General features: G+C 51.5%; 1 protein-coding gene and 1 long non-coding RNA gene across 3 annotated transcripts; one reads left to right on the top strand and one right to left on the bottom strand.

The window, feature by feature from the left end:
* Positions 1-5,275: 5,275 nt before the first annotated feature.
* Positions 5,276-8,282, bottom strand: LOC127749314 (uncharacterized). 2 transcript variants are annotated; one of them, XR_008011077.1, is made up of 3 exons: positions 7,863-8,282; positions 7,677-7,769; positions 5,276-7,551 (listed from the first exon to the last, which is right to left on the bottom strand). It is a non-coding gene; the product is annotated as an uncharacterized LOC127749314 (long non-coding RNA). The 2 variants fall into 2 exon arrangements; XR_008011080.1 differs by having other exon boundaries at positions 5,276-7,523; positions 7,863-8,281.
* A 2,305-nt stretch (positions 8,283-10,587) lies between these two features.
* LOC113213505 (achaete-scute complex protein T4-like) lies at positions 10,588-19,200 on the top strand. The gene is made up of 3 exons (XM_026432596.2): positions 10,588-11,548; positions 12,415-12,885; positions 17,596-19,200. The coding sequence occupies exons 1-2, from the start codon at positions 10,816-10,818 to the stop codon at positions 12,870-12,872; spliced, it is 1,191 nt and encodes a 396-aa protein (XP_026288381.1). The 5' UTR covers positions 10,588-10,815; the 3' UTR covers positions 12,873-12,885; positions 17,596-19,200.
* The last annotated feature ends 1,968 nt before the right edge of the window (positions 19,201-21,168 follow it).

The raw sequence follows: 21,168 nt of genomic DNA, 5'->3' as shown, positions 1-21,168 counted from the left end.
GTAACCTATTTTTGTTTCCATTGCCGTTTTGAAGATGTGGTAATTACGTGAATGGTGACTGTAACGCTGGCACACTCCTTTTTCTTTTCATTATAAAAATATTATACGATCGAACTTTGACGTATTTTATACGGTGAGTGCATTCTTTAGTCTATATACTTTATTTTAGTGGACGCACATATGCCTCTTCTAACCGTTTAGGTTATGAAATCTGATCATTTAGTTACCTCGGTCGTATGTGCGAGAGGTTTTAGGAAATGTCAGGGACAAAAGTATTTCTTTTTTTAATGACTGAAAAAGTGAATTTCAGAACTTGACCCGGTTGTTTTTAATAGCTACAACAGTTAGCTGCACCAAAATAATAATGGGACCACTTCTAATCAAAGGAAATAAAAGTAAATTGCAATTGAATGTTGAGGGTGGGCTTCAGGGACAGCGTCAAGGGAACGTTACAGGACACATTTCATTCAGTTTCATAGCTCAGGATAAGTTAAAAGTGACAAAATAGCACCACAAATTGTGGAACCGAGCTTAAAGTACAACTCTAATGGGAGTTTTGCATCGATTGATGCTGTAAGTAGCACCAAATACCCTCAGGACAGAGATGTGTATAGTTTTCTGACATGTACCCATAGTGACTTTCCTATTCCTACCACCTATCCAATTCAGAGTTCAAGCTGGAACATATTTAATTAGTGTATTTAAAAACTGAAACCAGCTTTATAGACGAGCCCTGTTCGGGCAGTTTCGAAAAACCAGTCCTCCCACTCCCTAAATAGAACTTGACACAACACTACGTAAAAGATTAACCATTCCGCGTAGTTACACACGTGGCATGACCTTTAATTATTATAGTCCCCTCCCCACCTCCCCTACATCACCACTACACTTACCCCTTTGCCTTCAACACCGACGAACTGTCAGCCACGGTCAGCCCCCCACCCCCTTCCCTTCTCCCTGCACCCCGCGGGGTTGTTGCCTGGGATATCAGACAGGTTCTGTCCCCCCTATGGCCCGTCCACCCCTCTCCCCCTGCGGATCGGCGTGGGTCGGCGGGGCAGCTGCACGGAGCGTGCTCGAGTGGTCTCTCTCTCTCCCTCTCTCTCTCCCTCTTCCTCCCTCTCTCCCTCTCCCTCCCTCTGGCCCCGCTTCCTCCCTTCCCCACCCTCCATCGTCCACACCCAGAAAGCGCGCCAAAACAGCGGAGCCAACCACTGTGATAAACATAGGAGAAGCTTTGGCCAGCAGGGCAGGGGTGCGTTGGCACGTGAAGCCATGGGTATGGGTCACCATAGTGCAGCATCTAGTAATGGCTGTGCGGCCGTGAAGCTGAGCCAACTATATTTCTTAAGAAACACAATTGTGTTCTGCGGAGCAAGCCCCTATGCTACTCTTCATCCATTGAGGGCTTATTTCCTGATAGATTGACGCAGGAGTCCGAGAACGCGACGTAAACCGTCACCCCTTTCCAAACGATGAGCGCCTCATGGCACGCCGCGATATCGGAGATAAGGCGAAAACGGGAGCGAGAGAGAGGTATGGAGATGGAGGGAGAAAGGGAGAGCACACAGGCACTTCCGGTGGCACGTACAAGTTATGTTTGAGCACCTGCCTCCCCTCGCTTGTGGCGCGCGGGCTGCTGTGACGTCGCCAACGTCACATTCACTTACTCATAGATCGGCTTGTTATGAACGTCATTGCTAAAAAAATGTACAAATTTTATTGAATCTGCTAGGCATAAAAAAAACAATAAATACAAAAACCTGACTGAATGGTCTCGCAAGTGCACCGGCACCGGAATGTTCTTCTGTATACGCTCCGTGGAAATTTCTCGTGCGCGGAGGGGTGAGCAAGACCAAGGGGTGCAACGCAACGGACCACTGAGTTTATTGCCATGGACGTCCACCTCTCTCCCTCACGACGAATGAAAGGGAGCAAAGGCAGAGAGGCAGAGTGCACTGATAAACCTACCGACCTACACATCGTTCGTTGGCCAAGGACCATCGGAACGTGCGTCGAATACAAGGAATTGTTCAACCTAGGAGTTTGGAACATAACGTAGGAGCAATAATTTGTTCTTATGTTTATGAAATCACCGCGATTGGCTGTCAAGTTAAACGCAGCAAACCTGTAGCAGCTGTGAAGCTGTGTGCAGCGAGCGCGAGCAAAAGCAAACTACAGTCAACTATTCAAAATGACTTAAGTCAGCTTTCGGCAACAGTTTTATGTAGTTGCAATGGAGAATGTTGTCGCATTTTTTTAAAAATTCTTGCCTAGGAACGCCCTTTTAAAAACATTCCTGTTGTCATACATTTGCATGTGCGCCGCTGTGCCATGCATCTCTCCCCGCGGCAGCTGGCGTGCTCGCTGCTTTTTGCCTTGAGCTTGTGTATGTATATACATCAGGTGGCTCAGTCCTCAACCGCGCTTTTTTATTATTGAAGAAATTAGTAAGGGGTTGGAGCTGCTGCTGCTGCTACGGGGGTGAACTGCATAGGATGGGAGGGGGAGAGGGGGGACGGGGGTTGTTCTTAATGACAACCACTGCGGGGTGCGGCGGTGAACATCAGAGGGGGGAAAGGGGGGGGGGTAATGGAAGAGAGAGGTGGCGGGGCGACCATTCCAGAAGACTCAAGCCGCGCCGGCATCAACAAGACCGACTAAGCAGCCCCCAGCAATGCTGCTGCTTTGGCTTACCGGTCACAGACCGGCAGACAGCTCCCCTTGTTGTCCTTCCCCCTCCCTCCCCCCTCTCCTATGTCCGTCACACGCTCGCGTGCCAAAGCAACACGCAGACGCGGCGCGCACAGGTCCGCCACGCGACGGCGAACGAGGCATCCAATCGCAGCAAGGTATTCCCCGCCTCACTCAAAATCACCTCTATGGTGTGCAGTAATTCTTGTAATGGTAACAATACTTCACGGCCAAAAATCAAAAGAGTTCGAAGATGCATTTTATTGCTCTGAAAGTAGCTGACGTGAGTGCAATGCAGTAATGAAATGAGACACACAATTCTTAGTTCAAGCTTGTATTTAGAGCTGGACTGTTTTATAGAAAACATAACAATTCTAAATAATTCTTTCGGTGTACCCTGACAGGCAGGCGGTTTTCTTAAAATGCATGCAGATTAGGGGCCCCTCGACGGCCCCGTCACGTAGATGCAGCCCGTTTTGCATCTTTGGATCTACCCTACCCCCTTTATGGATTCAGGCAGACACGAAAAAGTTAAGGGAGTAAGTAAATATAAAAAAGTTTCACAACGAAGCGTATTCTAATTCTACTGCCACCTTTTTTTTTAAAAATGCCTGCATAATCCTTGTGCAGCAAAGATGTGAAACGACTCGTGGTGTAGAAAGGGAAAAGAGTCAGAAAAAATTGCGAATGAATAATTTCAATACGAAGCCGGGAAAGGAACAGAGAACCTGAGCAAATACCACGCCTCATCAAAATACCAGAACTTTGTCGGAAACTTTGTAAGAAATTAAACTACAAGGGAAAATTCCGTTCAAGGACCAAAAAGTGTTTAATTTTGCAGAACAGGTAAGGTGTCAGGCGAAACGGGCAGAGTGAGGGAGAGAGGGAGACCGAGAGGATCCAACACGGAATGTCAGTCGAGGATGAGCCGCTAAGGAACACGCCCCCTATGCTTCATGTTTGGCACGGAAATTTAAAAAATGCGACACGAATGAATTTGGTGTCAGCGGACGGTGTCGGCGACCAAATCCACACCAAGCGATCAAATTAGCAGCTGCCCTGGGCCAAATTAATGGTTTCATCCGGCACACTCGCGCGACATTCAAGGAAGCTCTTTCCCTTTATTTTGTTAAATTGTTTGGCAGGGTGACTGCTGCAGACCGTGTTAGATATACCGCGCGCGAGTTCCAGTTCGTTAGCGGTCCTGTACAATACTTGAAGATAGATTCAACACTCTCATGGGCGTCGCAAGCTCGTATTTTGGAGACTGTAATATGAGCCAAATGTAAGCTGAAATGGACTTAAAACAAAATAGGCAATTTTGTAGACCTTATGTCGTAGATTTGCCCTGAGTTCCTAAAAACGGCAGGCATAACTGTTCCAGCAGCAGTGCAGGCAATACCTCCACAAATCACGGACCGATCGCTGTCGTCTGGGCATGAAGGAATGCCGAAAGAATGTCATAACTATATCATACGGCCTTATGTTATGATGACTTGTTCAGCCGTCCTGCGTGGCCCTGACGAGGTGATGACGTAGTGCCCGCTGTGGATGTGAAATTTTAGGGCTGTTATTGTCGAGGTTAAGCTAGGGCAGCTGACGACTTGCTTGCTCAGTTATTATTGATTACTGTTTATTATTAATTGTTGAATTCCAACTAACAAATTGCTGTAAATGGTGTAAAATTTCTTATTAACATTTGGGAATTATAAGGCTGACCACCGTGATAGGCTGCAAAAGAACAGTTTGGTCACCCACACGGACGGCCTTTTGCTCCCTAATTGGATGGTTTTCTCTTCGTCTTGTCCAGCAAAATTCTCAAAATGACTCAAATTGCGAAGTCGGTCGCTTTTGTGGGATCACACACACACACACACACACAGGCCCCGTTTTGTCGCCAATGAGATAGGGCAGTTCGACTGCAGACCTGGTGGGGCCGCCCTGTGGCGCGCGATTCAAAGGGTTTAAACGAGTGCCGGCCGAGCTGTTTTTCACAAAACCACATAACTGCTGCTCTGAGGTGGCGACTGGCGAGGGCGAGGCCGTATGTGTGGAATAATTCATTATTGAACCCTCTGGTTATCGCTGCGGCATTGGCTGTGAAAGAGGAAGTGGGGAGTTTAATTCTTCATTGCAATCCGGAATGAGATCCCTTTTGCTCCCCACGTCAGTAGTAGTACCGAAGTAGTACACGTTTTTAACGCTATCGCACGTAACCGATAAGTACAGTTACCATTCCAAACTGCTAAAACTTCTAGTGCAGTGCAAAGTAGGGACCGTATTGACCTTTGATGGAGCCTGGTTTATTCGCGGGCGGCTTGTGAACCCCGCCCACCTTTATGAACCCCGTCAGCACCTCTCCCGCCGCCCTCTCACGTGCCGTGCATACTACGTGGGGGCATTAATAACCCCGAGCTGGACAGCGCGACAAAAGAAGCGCAGTTTCTACTACGAGTTTTATGCTCCCATTTCTCCCTGAAAATCGCTCGCTCGCTCTCTCTCTACTCTCTCTATCTCTCTCCGACTGTCTTGCAGCGGATAAGATGAGCATGGTTCTGTTTGTACGATCCGATATGCTGTCCTTTTGGCCCTCATTTTTTTTTTATCCACACTCTCGCTCTCTTTCTAATACACTTCTCGCGCGTACGTTTGTCGCTCTGTCGTCCGACTGGACCAGATCTTTTCTTCGGCACGGATAAGGTGCGCGTTGCGGGACAATGGAGCAGTAGGGGAAAAGGGGGGGGGGGGATAACCCTGGTCAGTTTCTCCAGTAAAGCTGTCGGAATCTCAATATTGCCTGAAGAAGGTTCACTGTACGTGGCTTCACGTGTACAATGGGGGTACTGGTAAATGCTGGTTTCGATACTGTTTGGCACATCGTGAAACCGTTGAGGTTTGCGTCGGGCGCCATAGCTGCGGCACGTGCTATTATCTTTGCGAAATGTCATCGTATCATTCTTATTCTCAGAACTTGCCAGTTATCCTCTGGCTTTGTTTCAGTGGTTGCTAGTTCGTCAACGACTCCGTTTGATTTCTACATTTTTCCACAGTTTTCTCTTGAGTATTCACAGCGCTACACTCGGGCTGTCCGGCCGCCGCCGCTGTTTGTCGCTGAATTTATATCACCGCCGCATTTATAGCCTGCGACCCCTCGATGCGACGTTATGCTATGCTTCGGATTTCATTTATTGATTTTGCCGTGTCAGGAAAAGACGGGGGAGCTGAGCGGGGAACAGCGGTCTGTCGAAAAGCTTTCGATAGATAAAAGTCAGCAAAAGAGGGGGACTGTCTAGTACTCTTCTGTATTTCAGGAATACTTTCTAAAAGCAGACAAATAGTTAAACACGCATTTTTTTTTAAAAAAAGTAAGGAAGATACGAGTCTATGCCACAATTGTGCTGCATATCCCCCTTTTTTCCGTTTTAAACGACCTCTATGCCAGATTACAAACTGCAGCCGTCCCTAAAATCTAATTAAATGGCATTGTCCATGTCCATCCCTTTACTGACCACTACAGAAGTTCACGCAAGCGAAAGAGTAAAGGGAGAGCAAGAGCCACGACCCCGAGAGCCCTCCGCCCCGACAGGGTGCGGAGCTGACCCTCCCGTAACAATGTTGCGACCCTGTCCCTCGCTCGTATTGTCCTTCACGCATGCCATGGGTCCTTCCTTGAGGTGTGCTCTGGTTTTAGCGCGCGCACACACACGCACACACAATTCTGAGGACGGCTTATGAAAAACGGTCCCCTATTGTCAAGTTTGCGTCATCACAGGACCTCGTGGACTGGGTGGGTCGCCCCAGTGCACCTCACTCTTCTTCCTCTTCTTATTCAGAACCTCCGGGTCAGACGCGCCAAATGCCATGCTTGTTGCGTGCATTAGGAGGGCCAGCTAGGCAGCCGATAACTCACAACCATACACTCTAAACAACGTGGTGGCCTCGCTTTGCGAAAACTTTAGCACTGTTTTTCGATTAACAAATTTTGGACGTCTTTTGGCGCCTGCCACCTATCAAAAGTTGGCCCTCAAAAGTTTGACATTCTCTTTACGAAGGCGACCAGCGTTAAGATCATTGAGGGTCAAGGTGGGGGTGATTATTTTTATTTGTACAACACTAGAAAACTGGCATTCCCAGTAAGAATGCCCTATTGACGAGGTCATAGCCGACTGGAGAAATAAGCAAGAACACGCTAGTGTCAGTATACACTCTTTAAAACCCTTTCCCCACCTCGCCCGGCCCCGAACCTGACGCGCGACACGTTGGTGGACGGCATGTTGCGCACACGCGCCTGGACCACCCTACCGACACGAGCCGAGTCCAGCCGGGCCGAGCTCGGCTCTGTTGTGGCGGAAGCGGCCGAACTCGAACGGAACCTCGTCGGGCCGTGCAGCTGCAGATGTTTCTGGACCATTACGCTCCACCCTTCCACCACGTCCTGTCCGGCTGCCGGCCTGCCCGCCGCGTGCGAGAAGGGCAGGGAGGAGGAGGGGCCGGGGGCAGCAGTGCACAGGGTGCCTGCTAACCAGGTGGACACACACACACACATGAGGTCAAGATGACGTTCGCTCAGAGATGAGCCCGAAACGCATCACACGTGAGGGCGCGGAAGGACAACGTAAAAAGGACTTGGCTGCAGTTTCTTACATCTACGTAAAATGAGTTCTCATCATTTATTCCGGACTTTTTCTCTTCTTTCCACCTGATCGTTTTGAGATCAAACCGTCGAGACAAGGATAGTACGACTATCTTTGTGTGTCCGCCCGCGTCCAGGTCAGGGCCAGGATGAAATGGGTTGTTTGTGTCGGAAAACGTCTCTTCGGACGCACCAACTGACGAAAAACAAAAGTAGAAAAATATCTGTCGAGAGAGCTTTGCATAAGCGGGTTTTAAAATATTCGCCAGTGCAGTGACTATGACTAGGCACAGATAGTCCTGCATAAGTATCGATAAACAAACGATAGCCACATCATGGCGTTGGTTACCATGACACTGCAGACCACGTGTAGAACACTGCCAGTAAATCTGCCTACTTTTCAACAAGTTTGGTTTCTGGTGTGAATATCCGGACCAGTCCTCTGTACGGAACAAAGCCATAACTTTTGCTTAATTTTTAGGCTGAAAGCGCAATGCCATTTTTCTAACTTAATTTTCCTTTTTTGGTTACTTACATATGCTTGAAGTACTTCATCGCTATATCCGCTTCGAGCCAACCTTCTTTCAACGTCTTTCTTAAAGGTGTGCTTAACTGAGTGTCGTCTTCTTCCTGATCATAATACCCCTGGAGCCTGCAGACACGTGCCGCTCAGACGGATGCCTTTAGCAGCCCGATGACAGCCAGTTGGCAGGCCCACTGCGGGGCCAAATATCTGACCGCCCAAACGACCAGTCCACTGCACTGCGGCCTGCTGCGGCCCGGCCCCCGATGGAGATATACCTCAGGGCCCCACCGCTATCGACGCTCAGCATCGCACGACGCGCCGTCGCACCGCCTTTAAAAATTACGGTTTCGCCTGAAATATGCGCCTCCAACACTTTGACGATCGAACCAATGACAGTGAATCGTTAATCCGAGGACGGCGCTGCTGCTGCAGTTGGTGTGTGTGTGTGTGTGTGTGTGTGTGTGTGTGTGTGTGTGAGAGAGAGAGAGAGAGAGAGAGAAGGAGAGAGAGAGAGAGAGAGAAGAGAAATTAATGTGGGAGAGTAGGGGTGGGAGAGAACGACGATAAATAAAATATAGACGGTAGAGAAATTGACTTTTAGCTGTTAGAACTTTCTATTTTCAGCGCTTTAGCTCCAACAAGAGTGTGAAAGAGTGTACATACGCTTCGGTACATTATCAACAAACAGTTCCCCTGACAGTGAGTCACCCTAAATTACTCTCTAATCCCAAAACAGTTTTCCATTTCAAAGTGGCAAAATTCTGTTACAGTCTTAAAACTGTAGAACTAAAAAGTTTGTCACTTAGAATTGCAGAACTATACTTGTTCAGCACATACAGAGGCGAACTTTTTTATTACAAGTGGCCATCAGTTCTTACACATAGATTTGTAGTGTAACTGAAAATCGACTAAGTTACAGTGCAGTAGGGTCCACTGTAGCTTCCGTTTGAAATGAGTTTTCAGTAAAATCTTCGAGAAATTATTATTTTCCCTCAACAATAATCGATAGTTTGGCGAATAACGCCGTGCTCCTTTTTTCCTGTGTAATAAAGTCATTACGGCACGCAAAAGACGTCCCCCTAGCGCCTCCGCCCCACCCTTATCAGGCGCAGACAGATCAAAGCCGTCGGCTCGTTTTTGCCAAACCTTCGCCGAGCGGTCTGCCTGCGACGCAGTATCATGGCAACGTTATCGGCGACTGGACCAGGGGCGCTTGAAGGAATCGCCCTGAAAAATAATAATCACGCCACGCGTATATCTCGCTGATAGCGCTCGCCTGCAGCACCACTCGAAAAAAGTGTGTCCACGTAGTCATGGGCGCTGATTGAAGTGCGGTGACGGAGCCAACTCGCTTGGAAAAAAATGTCATGAGGCAATCAGCTCATGTGCTGTGTGTGTGTATCTAGGCACGCTCTGCAATTGGTTCGAGTAATATGGAAAAGTGTGCGGTTGCGGTGCAACATGTGAGCATGCATACACTGTAAAGCACGCGGAGTCTGGGCGAGCTGAGATTGGAACAACCTGGGGCTGGGGCCGTCCCGCTCAGGCTCCTGTCCAGCAGTCCGTCACGTTCTCCGCTCCGGTGCGACGGCTTCCAGCTCCAGCATCATGTACTCCGCTGCATGAAGGAGGCCCTAACCTTGCCCAACGGGTTCTGCTAGGGTTGTCGAAGCAACTGGTTAGAGTGGCCGGTGCGGGGTTGCTTGTCGGGGCGGTGGCTGCTGCGCCCGCCGCGGCTGTTGCTCCTGAGGGCCACAGTGCCTTGCTCGGCCACCAGGGCGCAGCACCTCCTCGGCGGTTAGCGCGCCGCCGCTGGAGCTGCAGCGCGAGCGGGCAACTTGTTGCCGGAGCGTGGAGAAGTCCCTGGGTGCCATTCCCTCCTCCCGCCATACCCGAGTTACCGGTGGTTCTGTTCATGTGAGCTTCCGATTGCTTGAACTTGAACACCCCGTCAACCCGAAGAGGTCGCCTGAAAGGGGGGCCATTCATTTTACGAAATCTCTATGCAGGCAAACCAAAAAACAACCTCCATGATCGATTTACTATAACATTACCATCCACAAGTTCTCTATATTATGTTATAGAAAAGTTTACCCATGATCAGCTTCCATTCATGTTCGATTAAATATTTGTTGTGATGCACGATGTGTATACCATCACGGCTAGAGTTGCAAATTTCCAAGAAAAAGTCAGGAAATGGGAATGGTCCCAAGGACCGTGCCCGCGTCACGACGAGGGCAGAGTCCGTAGCAATGTCCATGGCGATGGCTATGCCCACGGCCAGGGCCAGGGCGCGCCATGAGGGACGGCGGCGCCTTCAGACCAGTTTATCTGTACGACCCAGCCGAGCCGACCCTGGCGGAGCCTGGCGGAGCCCTGCAGGGATTAGGTGGCCGCCGGCGGGGTCCTGGCGGGGCCCTCCAGGCCCTCCAGGTAGACGGCCCAAATGGAGGAGGCGCAGGACGGGGAGGAGGAGGCGGGCAAATAAAGCCGCCCCGACGTGTGAGTGTGTGTGCGAGAGAGACGGTGAGAGGGCGAGGGCGAGAGAGAGAAGGGGAGCAAGCCGACACGCGAGCCGAGCCGCGGCCGAGCGGCCACGCGCCCGCGGGACCCATTGTCGGCAGGCTTCGGCTCTGACTTCGGCTCCACCGGCGGCGCAGGGACTCTGCGGAGCCCGGGCGCGCGCGAGCGGCGCGGAGGGGTGGGGGAGCCGGAGGCCGGCCGGCCGGCGGGGACGGCCGTCTCTCCCTCCGCTCGCTGGATTCAGTCCCTAACCGAAGCTGGAGCAAGCAGCACCACCCGAGAGCGCACCCTCTCGCTTCTCCCCCAGCACCCCGACGACGACGACGAAGTCGAAGTCGCCGACGACAACCCCTGTGGATTACTGTGCAGTGATGCTCCTGTGACCCCTCGGGGCCCCTAGTGTTGTGAACTCTCTCTTCCTCGTCCCCCCGCCGCCACCATGTCGACCGCCGTCATGCCCCTCGGCTCCCTGCAGCAGCACCGCGCGCTCGTCCAGCCCGCCAAGAAGATGGTCATGATGTTGAGCCCGCCCCAGGACCACCCTCAGATCGTGCAGCCCAGCAACGGCGCCTGCGTGATCGTGTCGGCCAACGGCGCCTACAGCCCGCCCCCGCACTTCACCAACCTGGACGGCGGCAACAACAACAACGCCAAGGCCAAGAACAACAACAACAAGGTGAGCCGCGTGAACGGCGGCGCCGTGCAGAAGGCGACGCCGCGCACCTCGGTGGTCGTGTCGGCCGCGCCCGCGCTCTCGGCGGCCGCGGCGGCGGACGCCCTCCGCTGCAAGCGGCGCATCCAGTTCACGGGCACCGGGGCCGCGACCTTCGGCGGCCACCAGACGGCGTCCGTGCAGCGCCGCAACGCCCGCGAGCGCAACCGCGTCAAGCAGGTCAACAACGGCTTCGCCACCCTGCGCTCGCACATCCCGCCCGCCATCGCGGCCGCGCTGCAGGAGCAGTCGCCGCCGCCGTGCGAGCCCCGGCCCAGCGGCCGCCAGTCTGCCAAGGACAAGGAGGCCGCCAAGAAGCTGAGCAAAGTGGAGACCCTGCGCATGGCCGTCGAGTACATCCGGAGACTTCAGCTGCTGCTCAACGAGACGGGCGCCAACAACGAGAACGCCGACCCCGTCTCACCCGTCAACGTCAAGACCGAGTCCGTCCTCATGCCTGGTGAGTGCGACGCTATAAAGTCACAGTGCATAGTTTCTCGGCTTGGCTTTATTATACAACACCTTTAAGTTTCTTATCTCGGTTAAAGCATAATTCCGAAAAAGATTACGCGAGTACCGATCGCTTATCGCGGGGCCATCGCGGGGCCAATACTCAATATAGCGCTGTGTCGTCTAGCGAATGCGGTCGGGAGTCGAACCCTGGATGCATCCCAGGGGCGGGCCGCGGGCTGGCCGGGGGCGGGGGGCCGCCAGGTCCAGAGGATGCTGCGGCGCAGCGCGGGGAGGCGGGGCGGGGCGGAGACGCAAAAGAATGAGCCGGTTCCTTCAAGCTTCACAGAACTTTAGGGTCTTCTGCTACCTGGGCCGCTTTTTCATCACACAGACACACACACACACACACACAGTAGGGCGATCCCATGCATCTCTGCTCGTCTGACAAGCAGCTCCTTCCTCCTCCTCCTCCTCCTGCTCTATCCGCGTTGCTGTAAAAGTGTTTTCTGCTTCGCACAACTTTTTTACGGTTCCCACACACACTCGCAGCGCGTAAATCTGCCCTGCTTCTGCTTTACGGTGGCCAGAACCAGAAGCGGAGGGTTAGTTCCGCAGGGCGGCAGTAAAAACGCGTGCAGAGGGCGGGCGCGCGTCAACGCCTGGAGGTGGAGACGTCCGCTTTCCAGAGTCTAGGACGCACCACTGAAAAAAAAATAAAAAATTGCACACCTTAGACACTTAAAACTTAACGCGGTGTGAAAGTTAGCGGAATAGATGATTTGAAGGCCGTTCGCACGTCGACTTAAATCTGCACATGTTTGCGGTGAAATGATGGCAAAAATGACTGACATTCCTGTTTTGCTTCTTCAACAGACTCTCCCCACGACGGCTACGATGCCGACTACGAGACGGCCCTGGCCCTGTCGCAGTACAGCATGGCGTCGACGCCATCCACCGCCTCGCACCCCGTCACCAGCAGCGTCAGCACCCTGGTCAACCTGGGCACCGGCCACCACCACAGCCACCACCACCAGCACCAGCAGCACCCACAGCACCAGCAACAGCACTTTGTGTCCATGTCGCCGCCGTGCTCGGACGCCGGGTCGGCCGGGTCGCCGACGCCGTCCTACGTCTCGGACGGGTCGGCGGGCGCCTCCTCCACCGGGTACGCGCCGCCCACCTTCGTCGCCCACGGCGGCACCCACCACCTCCGGCCCACGCACCTGGGCGACCCGCCCGCCACGCCGCCAGACTCCACCGTCTATGAGCCCATGAGCCCCGAGGACGAGGAGCTGCTCGACGTGATCAGCTGGTGGCAGCAGAGCAACTAAAGTGTGATAGCTGGTGAGTTACCGTTCTCTTAACAAGTACACCGCGACCCATCCCCCCATTTCGCATTAACAGGAGATTGCGTGCTGCTGTAGTAGTAGTTAAACCCGCGGTATGAATTTCTTTTTTACGATCCGTGCGAGCTGCGCCGCCCCTTACGAAACTTGCTCTAGGGGCCTAAATGCAGGAGGCACTTGCCAACGCCGCTCGAACTGCTCGCCCCCGTTCGTTAGTGTGCGAGAGCCTACCGGTTCTGCAGGCCAAATGTCTCCCGCTGATACGGTTCGGGAGCGAGAGGCTGCGCCGATCATTTGGTGGGTCTGTCTCGGTGCGATAAGCTCGGCGGTCCACCGCCTTTCGGAGGGAGAAAAAATAAGAAAACACTACGGAGAGACATCATAATGTGTCATTTGTGGTCGGCTGTGCGTGCGCGGGCGGTGTTACCAACACAAACACACACGCGCGCACAGCGAGCGGTACCGTACGCTCTGCGTTCGAGCAATGTGCGATGTGTTCATTGAGAACAGCGGCAGCGCCTTGGGTGCCCCCCGGGCCCCGCCCCGCCCCACGGGAAACGAGTTCTGCAGCTTCTGCATCGCCATTCGGCTCACTTACGCGCCCAGAGAGATAACAATCCCGCGCATGTGTGTGTGTGTGTGTATTGCGTTGCAGAAATGTCCGTTTATACCAAAGCACCAGTTCAACTTTGCGGGCATCGTACTCATCACTATGCATCTCTCTCTGCCCCCCTCTCTCTCTCTTTCTCCCACCCGCGCACACCGCCCCCTTTGGCAGTAATCTATTTCCGCCCGGCCCTCAGCCCCGCTGTGCGTGTGTGTGGGAGAGAGAGAGAGAGAAAGAGAGCGTACAGAGCGCACGATCGCGCGCGGCCTCTCTCCAGGCTCTGCTGTGTATCTCGACCAGTCACGCACGAGTATTATTAGGTTGGCGACCCTTTTTCACAAACATCCCTCCTCCTCCTCCTCCTCCTCCTGCTGACCCCCGAGCCGCACGGGCGTGCGACAGCGCGACACTCCGGGCCCGCCGCTGCGCGCCCCGTTCTAAATGCACTCGTCCGGCGTCAATACTCAGAGTTCTGGGCATCCTCCCCCCCCCCCTCCTTCTTTCTCTTTCTCTCTCCTGTTGTTGCTTACCGCTAACGATGAGCTGTGTTGCGGCGCCGCCCGGAGTGGCCGTGACTCTGGAACAGATGCCCAGGCAGCCGTGAAGATGATGTGAAAAAGAGTTGCCGTCATCGCCTTGCTCCCCCCGGCACGCGCCGCGCAGTACATTCTGGAAAAGAACATGGAAAATAGAACAAATTTTAGAATCGTAGCGGCGTAAGTTCTTGTCGCCGGTGAGGCCCTGGTGGCGGCGGTGGTGGTCGCGCCGCCACCGCGGTCGCCTGGGGAACGCACGAACGCACCCGCGCAACTATCGCTGTTTGTACAATACGCTCCACAAGTGGTTCGCGTACGCGTAGTGCGCCCCTTGTCTCTAGCGCCACCCGCATGGCCCGCGTCTTCCCCCCCCCCCCTCTCTCCCTCCCCATCTCCCGCCGTCTTTTGGCGTTGTAATTTGCAGTTTCCGGTCGTTCGGCCTGTTCGTTACTCCGTCCCGCCGATATGACGAAAAAAATAAAATAAAATGCAGCCGCGCGGTCAGAAACAGTCATCTTTCCTATTTCTCTCAGTTTATCACCGTTTCCGAATCCGTCGGTTGCGGTCGGGACTCTGGAAGGGATGCATTAACATAAGCGGGTCGTGATATCACACGTTCGGCGGGAAGGTCCGTTTTCTTTGTCCCCTCCTAGTGGGACTTTTGTAAATGCGCATTACTGCCATTCCTCTATATCCCTCTTTGAATTTCTCTCAAACGCATTTTTTTCCCCGTCTACTGCATATTTGTCTTCTAATCCCAGCCCAGGCCTTCGACAGTGTGATATCCGCGAGTGCCGCACATTAGTATTCGCGCGATTCGTCCCATACCGCTCATTTACATTTATTAATATTTTTCCATTCGGCGGACCCGTGTATGGTAATTATCGACCTATTGGTTGACAAACCCTCCTGATCGAACACCACCGGTTGCGATTGTAACGAGATCATGTTTTCCCCTTTCTGCTCGGCGTGGATCTGAACTCCTATTTGCTTTTCAATTGATGTGAGAAAAGTCGTTGGCCGCCCGCTGATGCAGCCCTGCTCCGCAGACTTTGGACAGGTTTTTGGGAGGAGTTTCGGCCGCGGCAGCGCGAGGCCGCCGTTGTCAACACGTACGGCGGCGACCTCGAACGACGACGATTTATGCGGTTTCGGACGCAGCCCTTTGTGCGTGAGTGTTGTTCGGACGCGGCCCGACGTCGTCGTCGGCTAGGTGTTATCAGGCATTCTCTTCCGGCGGCGAGGGCCGCAGTGGCAGGCTCGGCCGGCAGGGGGGGAGGGGGCGGATCCAGCCGTAGGGAGGGAGGCAGTATTCGAGAGATCGATAGCCAATCAATCGATTGTGATTATCGGCGGGGCCAGGGCGCCTCGACGCAAAAATAGGTCCCCGTCAAGGTGCGAGCGCACCCGAAAGTGCCTGAGTACTCGGCACTTTTGGGTGCAAGCGTGCTCGAGTTGACTGTACGATATCTGACGGTTGGCTTCGCGGCCCGACGGCAGCGCGACTTTATAGGTGAGGAGGATAGGGAGCGAGGGGGGGGGGGTGTCCTGAGGCGGGTCGGCAAGGTACGGTTCGCTGATAGTTTCGGTAGAAGCAAGAGGGAAAAGGGGGGGGGGGGAGATGAGTCGTTGCCGGCTCAGACTTTCGTCTATTCTTCTTGTAGCCGTCCAAGCTTAGTCCTTATCAAAAGGAGAAAAGGTGGAGGGGGGCATCTTGGCTCCGTGCAATCAAGACGAAAAAAAAGAGAGGAGGGGGAAGATTTTAAGGGCGATGGACTAATGCTACCCTCCTCCCCTCTCACAACACCTAAACCCCCCCAACCCTCCCCTCAGTGCTCCACATACAGGGAATAACAATGCTTGATTACCCAGCTGGCAGTTAAAAGCAATAACGGACGGCAGCAGGAGAGGTTGCTTACCTTAGAGCAGCGAACAGTCGGCAGACTTTTCACGTCAAATAAAAAATAAGTCCGCAAATTATTTTTAGAGAATTTATAGCACTATTGATAACGATAGCTCTCCTAGGGCGATGCTCCTCCCTCTTCCGTGCCGTGCGGTACCAACCCTTCTTATTCAACTGGACAGGTTGGCGCGGCAAATAATAAATTCCCTCTCTTTTGAGGAAATCTACAATATTCGCATGACGATAGGTGCGGAAGAGGGCGGGGAGGGGGATGGGGGATGATGCAGTGTGACGTAAGAGATTCATCTTTTGCGGTACGAGGGAGGGGCGGCGGTGGGACGGGACGTCTGGACGCCCTGACGGTGAAATCATTATCAATAGGGATTTCACAAAGGGAGGGGGGGGATCAGGTCTGCACGGTATTCACCGGGGGGGTTTCTTACACACACCCCTCGCTTCAATGGCTTTAGCCGCATGGAGGGAAGAGGGGGGTTGGAGGCTGAGTCGTCGTCGACGACACATTCCCTCAAAATCCCCCCTCCCCTCTCCCCCTTTTCCCCGTGGGACCTTATCCCTGGCATTAAAATATCAAAAACGGGGAAGGGGACGGGGGAGGGACAGACACATACTGTCGCAGCATTGTGTCGCCGTGCTGAACAAAAGCCGCCCCCGGCGCAAAGGCAAAAGAGTTAAGTCACACGTGCACCCAAACACACGGCCATGAAGCTATTTTTTCTTCTTTCTGCCTTTACGCAACCTCTCAAGAAGAAGAAACCCTTTTCCGCGTGCCCCCCCCCCCCCTTCTCCTCCTCCCGTCGTGAACGTTAGTCATTTCATTCTTAGTACGAACGGACTAAATGGAAGCCGCGCCGCAACTCCGGCAAAGGCCACGCTGAGATGAGGCGTTCACACCGCGCAGTCGTCTGGCGGCGGTTGGCTAAGCGCTAACGTCAACAGGCATTGTCCTTACCTGACCGCCAACCCCCCGGCATGCATGCCTCGCCCCGTCTACAGCCGAGTCGGAGAAAGCTCGGCGGGTCGAACCGACTGCGCACCGTAGCGATCGGACGGGTTGTGGACTGGCGGACGGACACGGAGCCTTCTACTTGATCAATCTTCTCCTCTCCATGTGCGTGCACATCGTGCCCCCCCCCCCTCTCACAGTTGACCACGTCTTCCAACCCCTGGGAGTCCCTCCCCTCCCCCCTATCCCTTTCCTATCACGTAGTCCTATAAGACGCCGCGTGTCCAACGGTCTCCGTTAGCAGTCAGTTGGATGCGTAGAGAGATAGTTTCGTCATCGCAACGACGCATTACTCTAGACTAGACCAGTCTAGGTGCGGAGGTAGTAAAGCTAGTTCCAGTATTTTTATTACGAGCATGGCAGGAGCGGGGATCGGACCGAATGGGCGAGCAGTATGCTCCGTTTGATTGAAATGAGAAAAGAAAATGGACTGCACTACATTTCGGGTGAAACCACTCTCATTCTATTATTTCTCTCTCGGATGGCTCTCACTCGTTCAACACGCGCCTCGGCTCACAGAAAAGCATTCGGCATCGTTAGTCCTAAAGCACGCAATCTTCCCCCCTTGATCTGCAAATGACTGACAACTTCTTCCTGGCACATTCTCTAACCTACGTCGTTCTTTCTCGCTGTTTCAGATAGTGTCGCCATTGAGACTGACTGGTCGTGCGGACGACTGGAAGCCGACTGGAAGCTGACTGGGACAGCATTCGTCCGGAGCGCCAACGCATTCCTGAACTGCGGATTGCACCTCGCGGCGCTCAAAAGCCCAAGATTTGCAACAAAAGAAAAAGATGCAACGAAGTGCCTTACACGAGACTTTACTTCTCGTTTTATCATTCGCTAACAAGACGAGCAGAGGAAGGGCGATTTAAGTTTTAATACTTTTGTTGGCTGTTTGTTTTTAAGTAATCGTTGATACGCTTGTGGATATTTTTCGAGACCGCCTGGTGCCTTTTGTTCTTTATTTGCAAAGGACCGCGGTGGTAGAACAATGTCAAAAATTAAATGCTAAGAAAAAATACGTGCCTTAAAGCAGCCACCAGTCTTGCGCTTGGTGCCTTATTCGCAGTTTAACAGACTGAAGCGACAGAGGATTTAAAGGCTGACTATTTTGGAAAATCGTCCTTCAGCTTTGAAACATGTGCGGATGCGACACCAAATCGACAAACATTAAACCTTGATTTGGTGTCGTGTCAGCGCACAAGGTAGCCGGACGCAATTTCCTCAACATCCCTAATGCACCTGAGCGTGCGCAGAAAGAAATAACAAAACTAACATCAAGGACTTCTCGGCGCAGATGCTTCTTGTTTTTACGTTTTGCTGTGTACTGTCTTGCCCTTGCGACGAACCTCAAACACTGGCCTGATTCAGATCCCTTTGTGGTTTTCCGCCAGAGTCTGGGTGACAGTGGCGTGTCTGACTTACTCCCTGTCGCTTAAAATATAAGTTTACCATCGAGAGTGGAAAGTTACCACATAAAAATGTTACTTAATATTAGCTCAACTTTCAAAAATGAATGTTAAAGTTCGTTACATGAGGCAAGTGAACCATATGCTAAATAGACGAATCGGTGACAGATTGAAACTGAGTGTCACAATCAAAGATTGAATGATGTCAAACTTGTAAATTGCAAGTATATAAAGGCATAATAGTTTAATGTACAAATTGATTATGTTTAAAAAAAATATAGACTTTTAGTTATGTTAAATCTAGTCAAGACATTCTCGTCTGTATAGTACATTTTGTTTGTAAATGGTGTAGATACAAGGTGGGTGCATTTTGTTCCCTTCAACTCTTGTCTTCTGAGTTGACAGCTCTGACCAATTAAGTTCATCAGAACGTAGAGAGACCATCGTACTTTGACTTTCATATTACTTGGTATGTTTGTGATTGAATACAAATGACATTTTCGGTTAAAATATATATTTTTATAGCTCTGTTAACAATGTTGCCATATCGTTGTTTCATATTTTTATTCGAGCAAAACAAACATTTTTCGAATGTGGGACCGTTGTTCTACACTGACGTGAACCTGATGTTAAACCATTCCCGAAGATTCTAACCCCGTACTCTGATGTGGTCTCGGAGGATTTTGTGATATTTTGCATGAATCTCATGTTACATGCTCCTCATCTCTTTTAAATCGAAACTGTGAACGCGTAAGCCTTATTGTTTGAATTTTGTATTTTTCTAGATTGAAATATTTGTTATATATTTAAATAAAATATCAATACCTGAAATACTCGTGTACTAATATTTTTCATGTTCTTTAAGATTTAGGGTATAGATTTCTGTACCGCAGTCACACAGTCATATTTTCCGTCTCCTGTATAATGGCGAACGAACAGGCAGGACGCTGTGATAAGAACCAATAGTGCACACACTGGGACCTTGACCGGTTCCTGCTGTATGGAGATATACATGGCCGTTCAACTCACGGCCACTGACCTAGTTATCGCATATAGTTCCTTTTTGACTCACTACGGAGGCGATTTGGCATTCCAAAACGAGTTAGTCACAACTCTCTAATAAATTGTAGTCACGGATCCACTTTTTCACAGTTAGGCAAACGAAATTTCCCTGCAATATTTTCGACTTTAGTCGATGATGTATACATCACGAACTATTATTTCAAAGTCAAAGGCTAGAAAACAGACATAACTAGGAGCGGTATTCATAAAGTTTATGCGCGTCTTTCTAGAATAAAAGTCAGCAGACCGATTTCACAGGTTGACGTCAAACCCCAAGGGAACCTGCAAGCACAAAGACGTGAGCACAAAGGAGTATAGTAGTGCCAAAACCAAGACAATGTAAAGACGCTTCGGTGCTTTCATCCCCATGATGTATGAGATATATATCTCGGCATTCATAGAAGATCGACCAAAAAAGACGACAGACGCTCGAATCACCACGTCTTTTTATCCATCACTTTTATTTGAGAAAACGCTCTTTTCCTGCCTTTCTGGTTGCAATTCATGCAAAATACCAAAATTATATTTCAGGTGAAAAATATAAAAACCCCTCGCCCCCCCCCCCTTCTCTCTTTCGTCGAGGATGTTTACCTCGGTTTACCTGCCCAGACGGCGCCAGTGGGGTAAGCACACCACCAAAAATCACTTGCTTCCGAAATGCTACTTTTAGTATGAGAAATCGCTTGCGTCAAAGCAGGGGGGTTCTATTGTTGCGGTTAGCCAAAGACATCATACTGTTGTCACTGGGCGAGAGAAAGAAAGAGATTCTGGATGATACCACGATACCTTAGCCGTGGTTACCGGCCTTGCTTTGAGTTATCGAAGAAGTTATCGATCCTCGCTTTCGCGGAAAGACTCTCCACCACTTGGGGCGCTCACGGAGCAGACTGCCCCTCGCATCAAAGAAGTTACAAAAGAGCGCGCGCGATTTGAGTCGAGTGATATGTTAGTCGTGGTGGTTTTGACAGACATTTTCTTTTATGCTCCACTGTACACTGTAAATAATTTTTCACTCAGCATTTGCAAAACATATGGTACAATATTAATTTGTTACAAGTATGATTAAATGTACTCTTAATAAAGCGGGAATATTTTCAATTTAATTTTAGAGTGGGCGTATGTGTGCCGCCCACCCACTCTTGACTTCACTGCATGTGCATGGTGCACGGGGGGCGGACCGTCAGAGCCCGAGGATGGCGGAAGCCGAGTTTGCTGAACTTTCTGACTCGTGGCCTCGGAATGCGCTATTCGCCACTCTTTGCTACTGCTGAGGTGTTGGGCCGAGGCGAGGAAGATCACGACAGACTAAGCGTCAAACCTTATCGAAAGAGTACAGCAGATAAAGACTTGTTGCCTCATACGACTTCTTGGGATCCTATGCATTTGGAAACACAGTATCGAGTGGTTTCCATCGAATCGTTTCAAAATTTCGAAACCTTTTGTCGCGTCGTTGCTCTGTGAGGACGTTTGTGACAGAGGTGAGTGCGTTGCGTACAAGGCGCTTCACTTCAACTTCACGCGCGCTGTAGAAAATGGAAACAAGTAGCGATACTCAGGTACGGCACCGCGTGACACCCCTTTGCCTTGTGTCGAGAGAGAGAGAGAGAGCAGTCATTTTTACACGACTGTGCTGGTGGCGTCGCGCTCCAGCGGGCACCGCGCACATGTGCACAGAAATCACGCAAGTATGTGTGCGTGCATGTGTGTGTGTGTGTGTGTGTTCGTGTGTGGGGGGGG

The sequence above is a fragment of the Frankliniella occidentalis genome, unplaced genomic scaffold (genome assembly GCF_000697945.3).
Source record: "Frankliniella occidentalis isolate FOCC.00 unplaced genomic scaffold, Focc_3.1 Scaffold1, whole genome shotgun sequence".
Classification (NCBI taxonomy): domain Eukaryota; kingdom Metazoa; phylum Arthropoda; class Insecta; order Thysanoptera; family Thripidae; genus Frankliniella; species Frankliniella occidentalis.
This window is presented reverse-complemented; position numbering and strand designations above follow the sequence as displayed.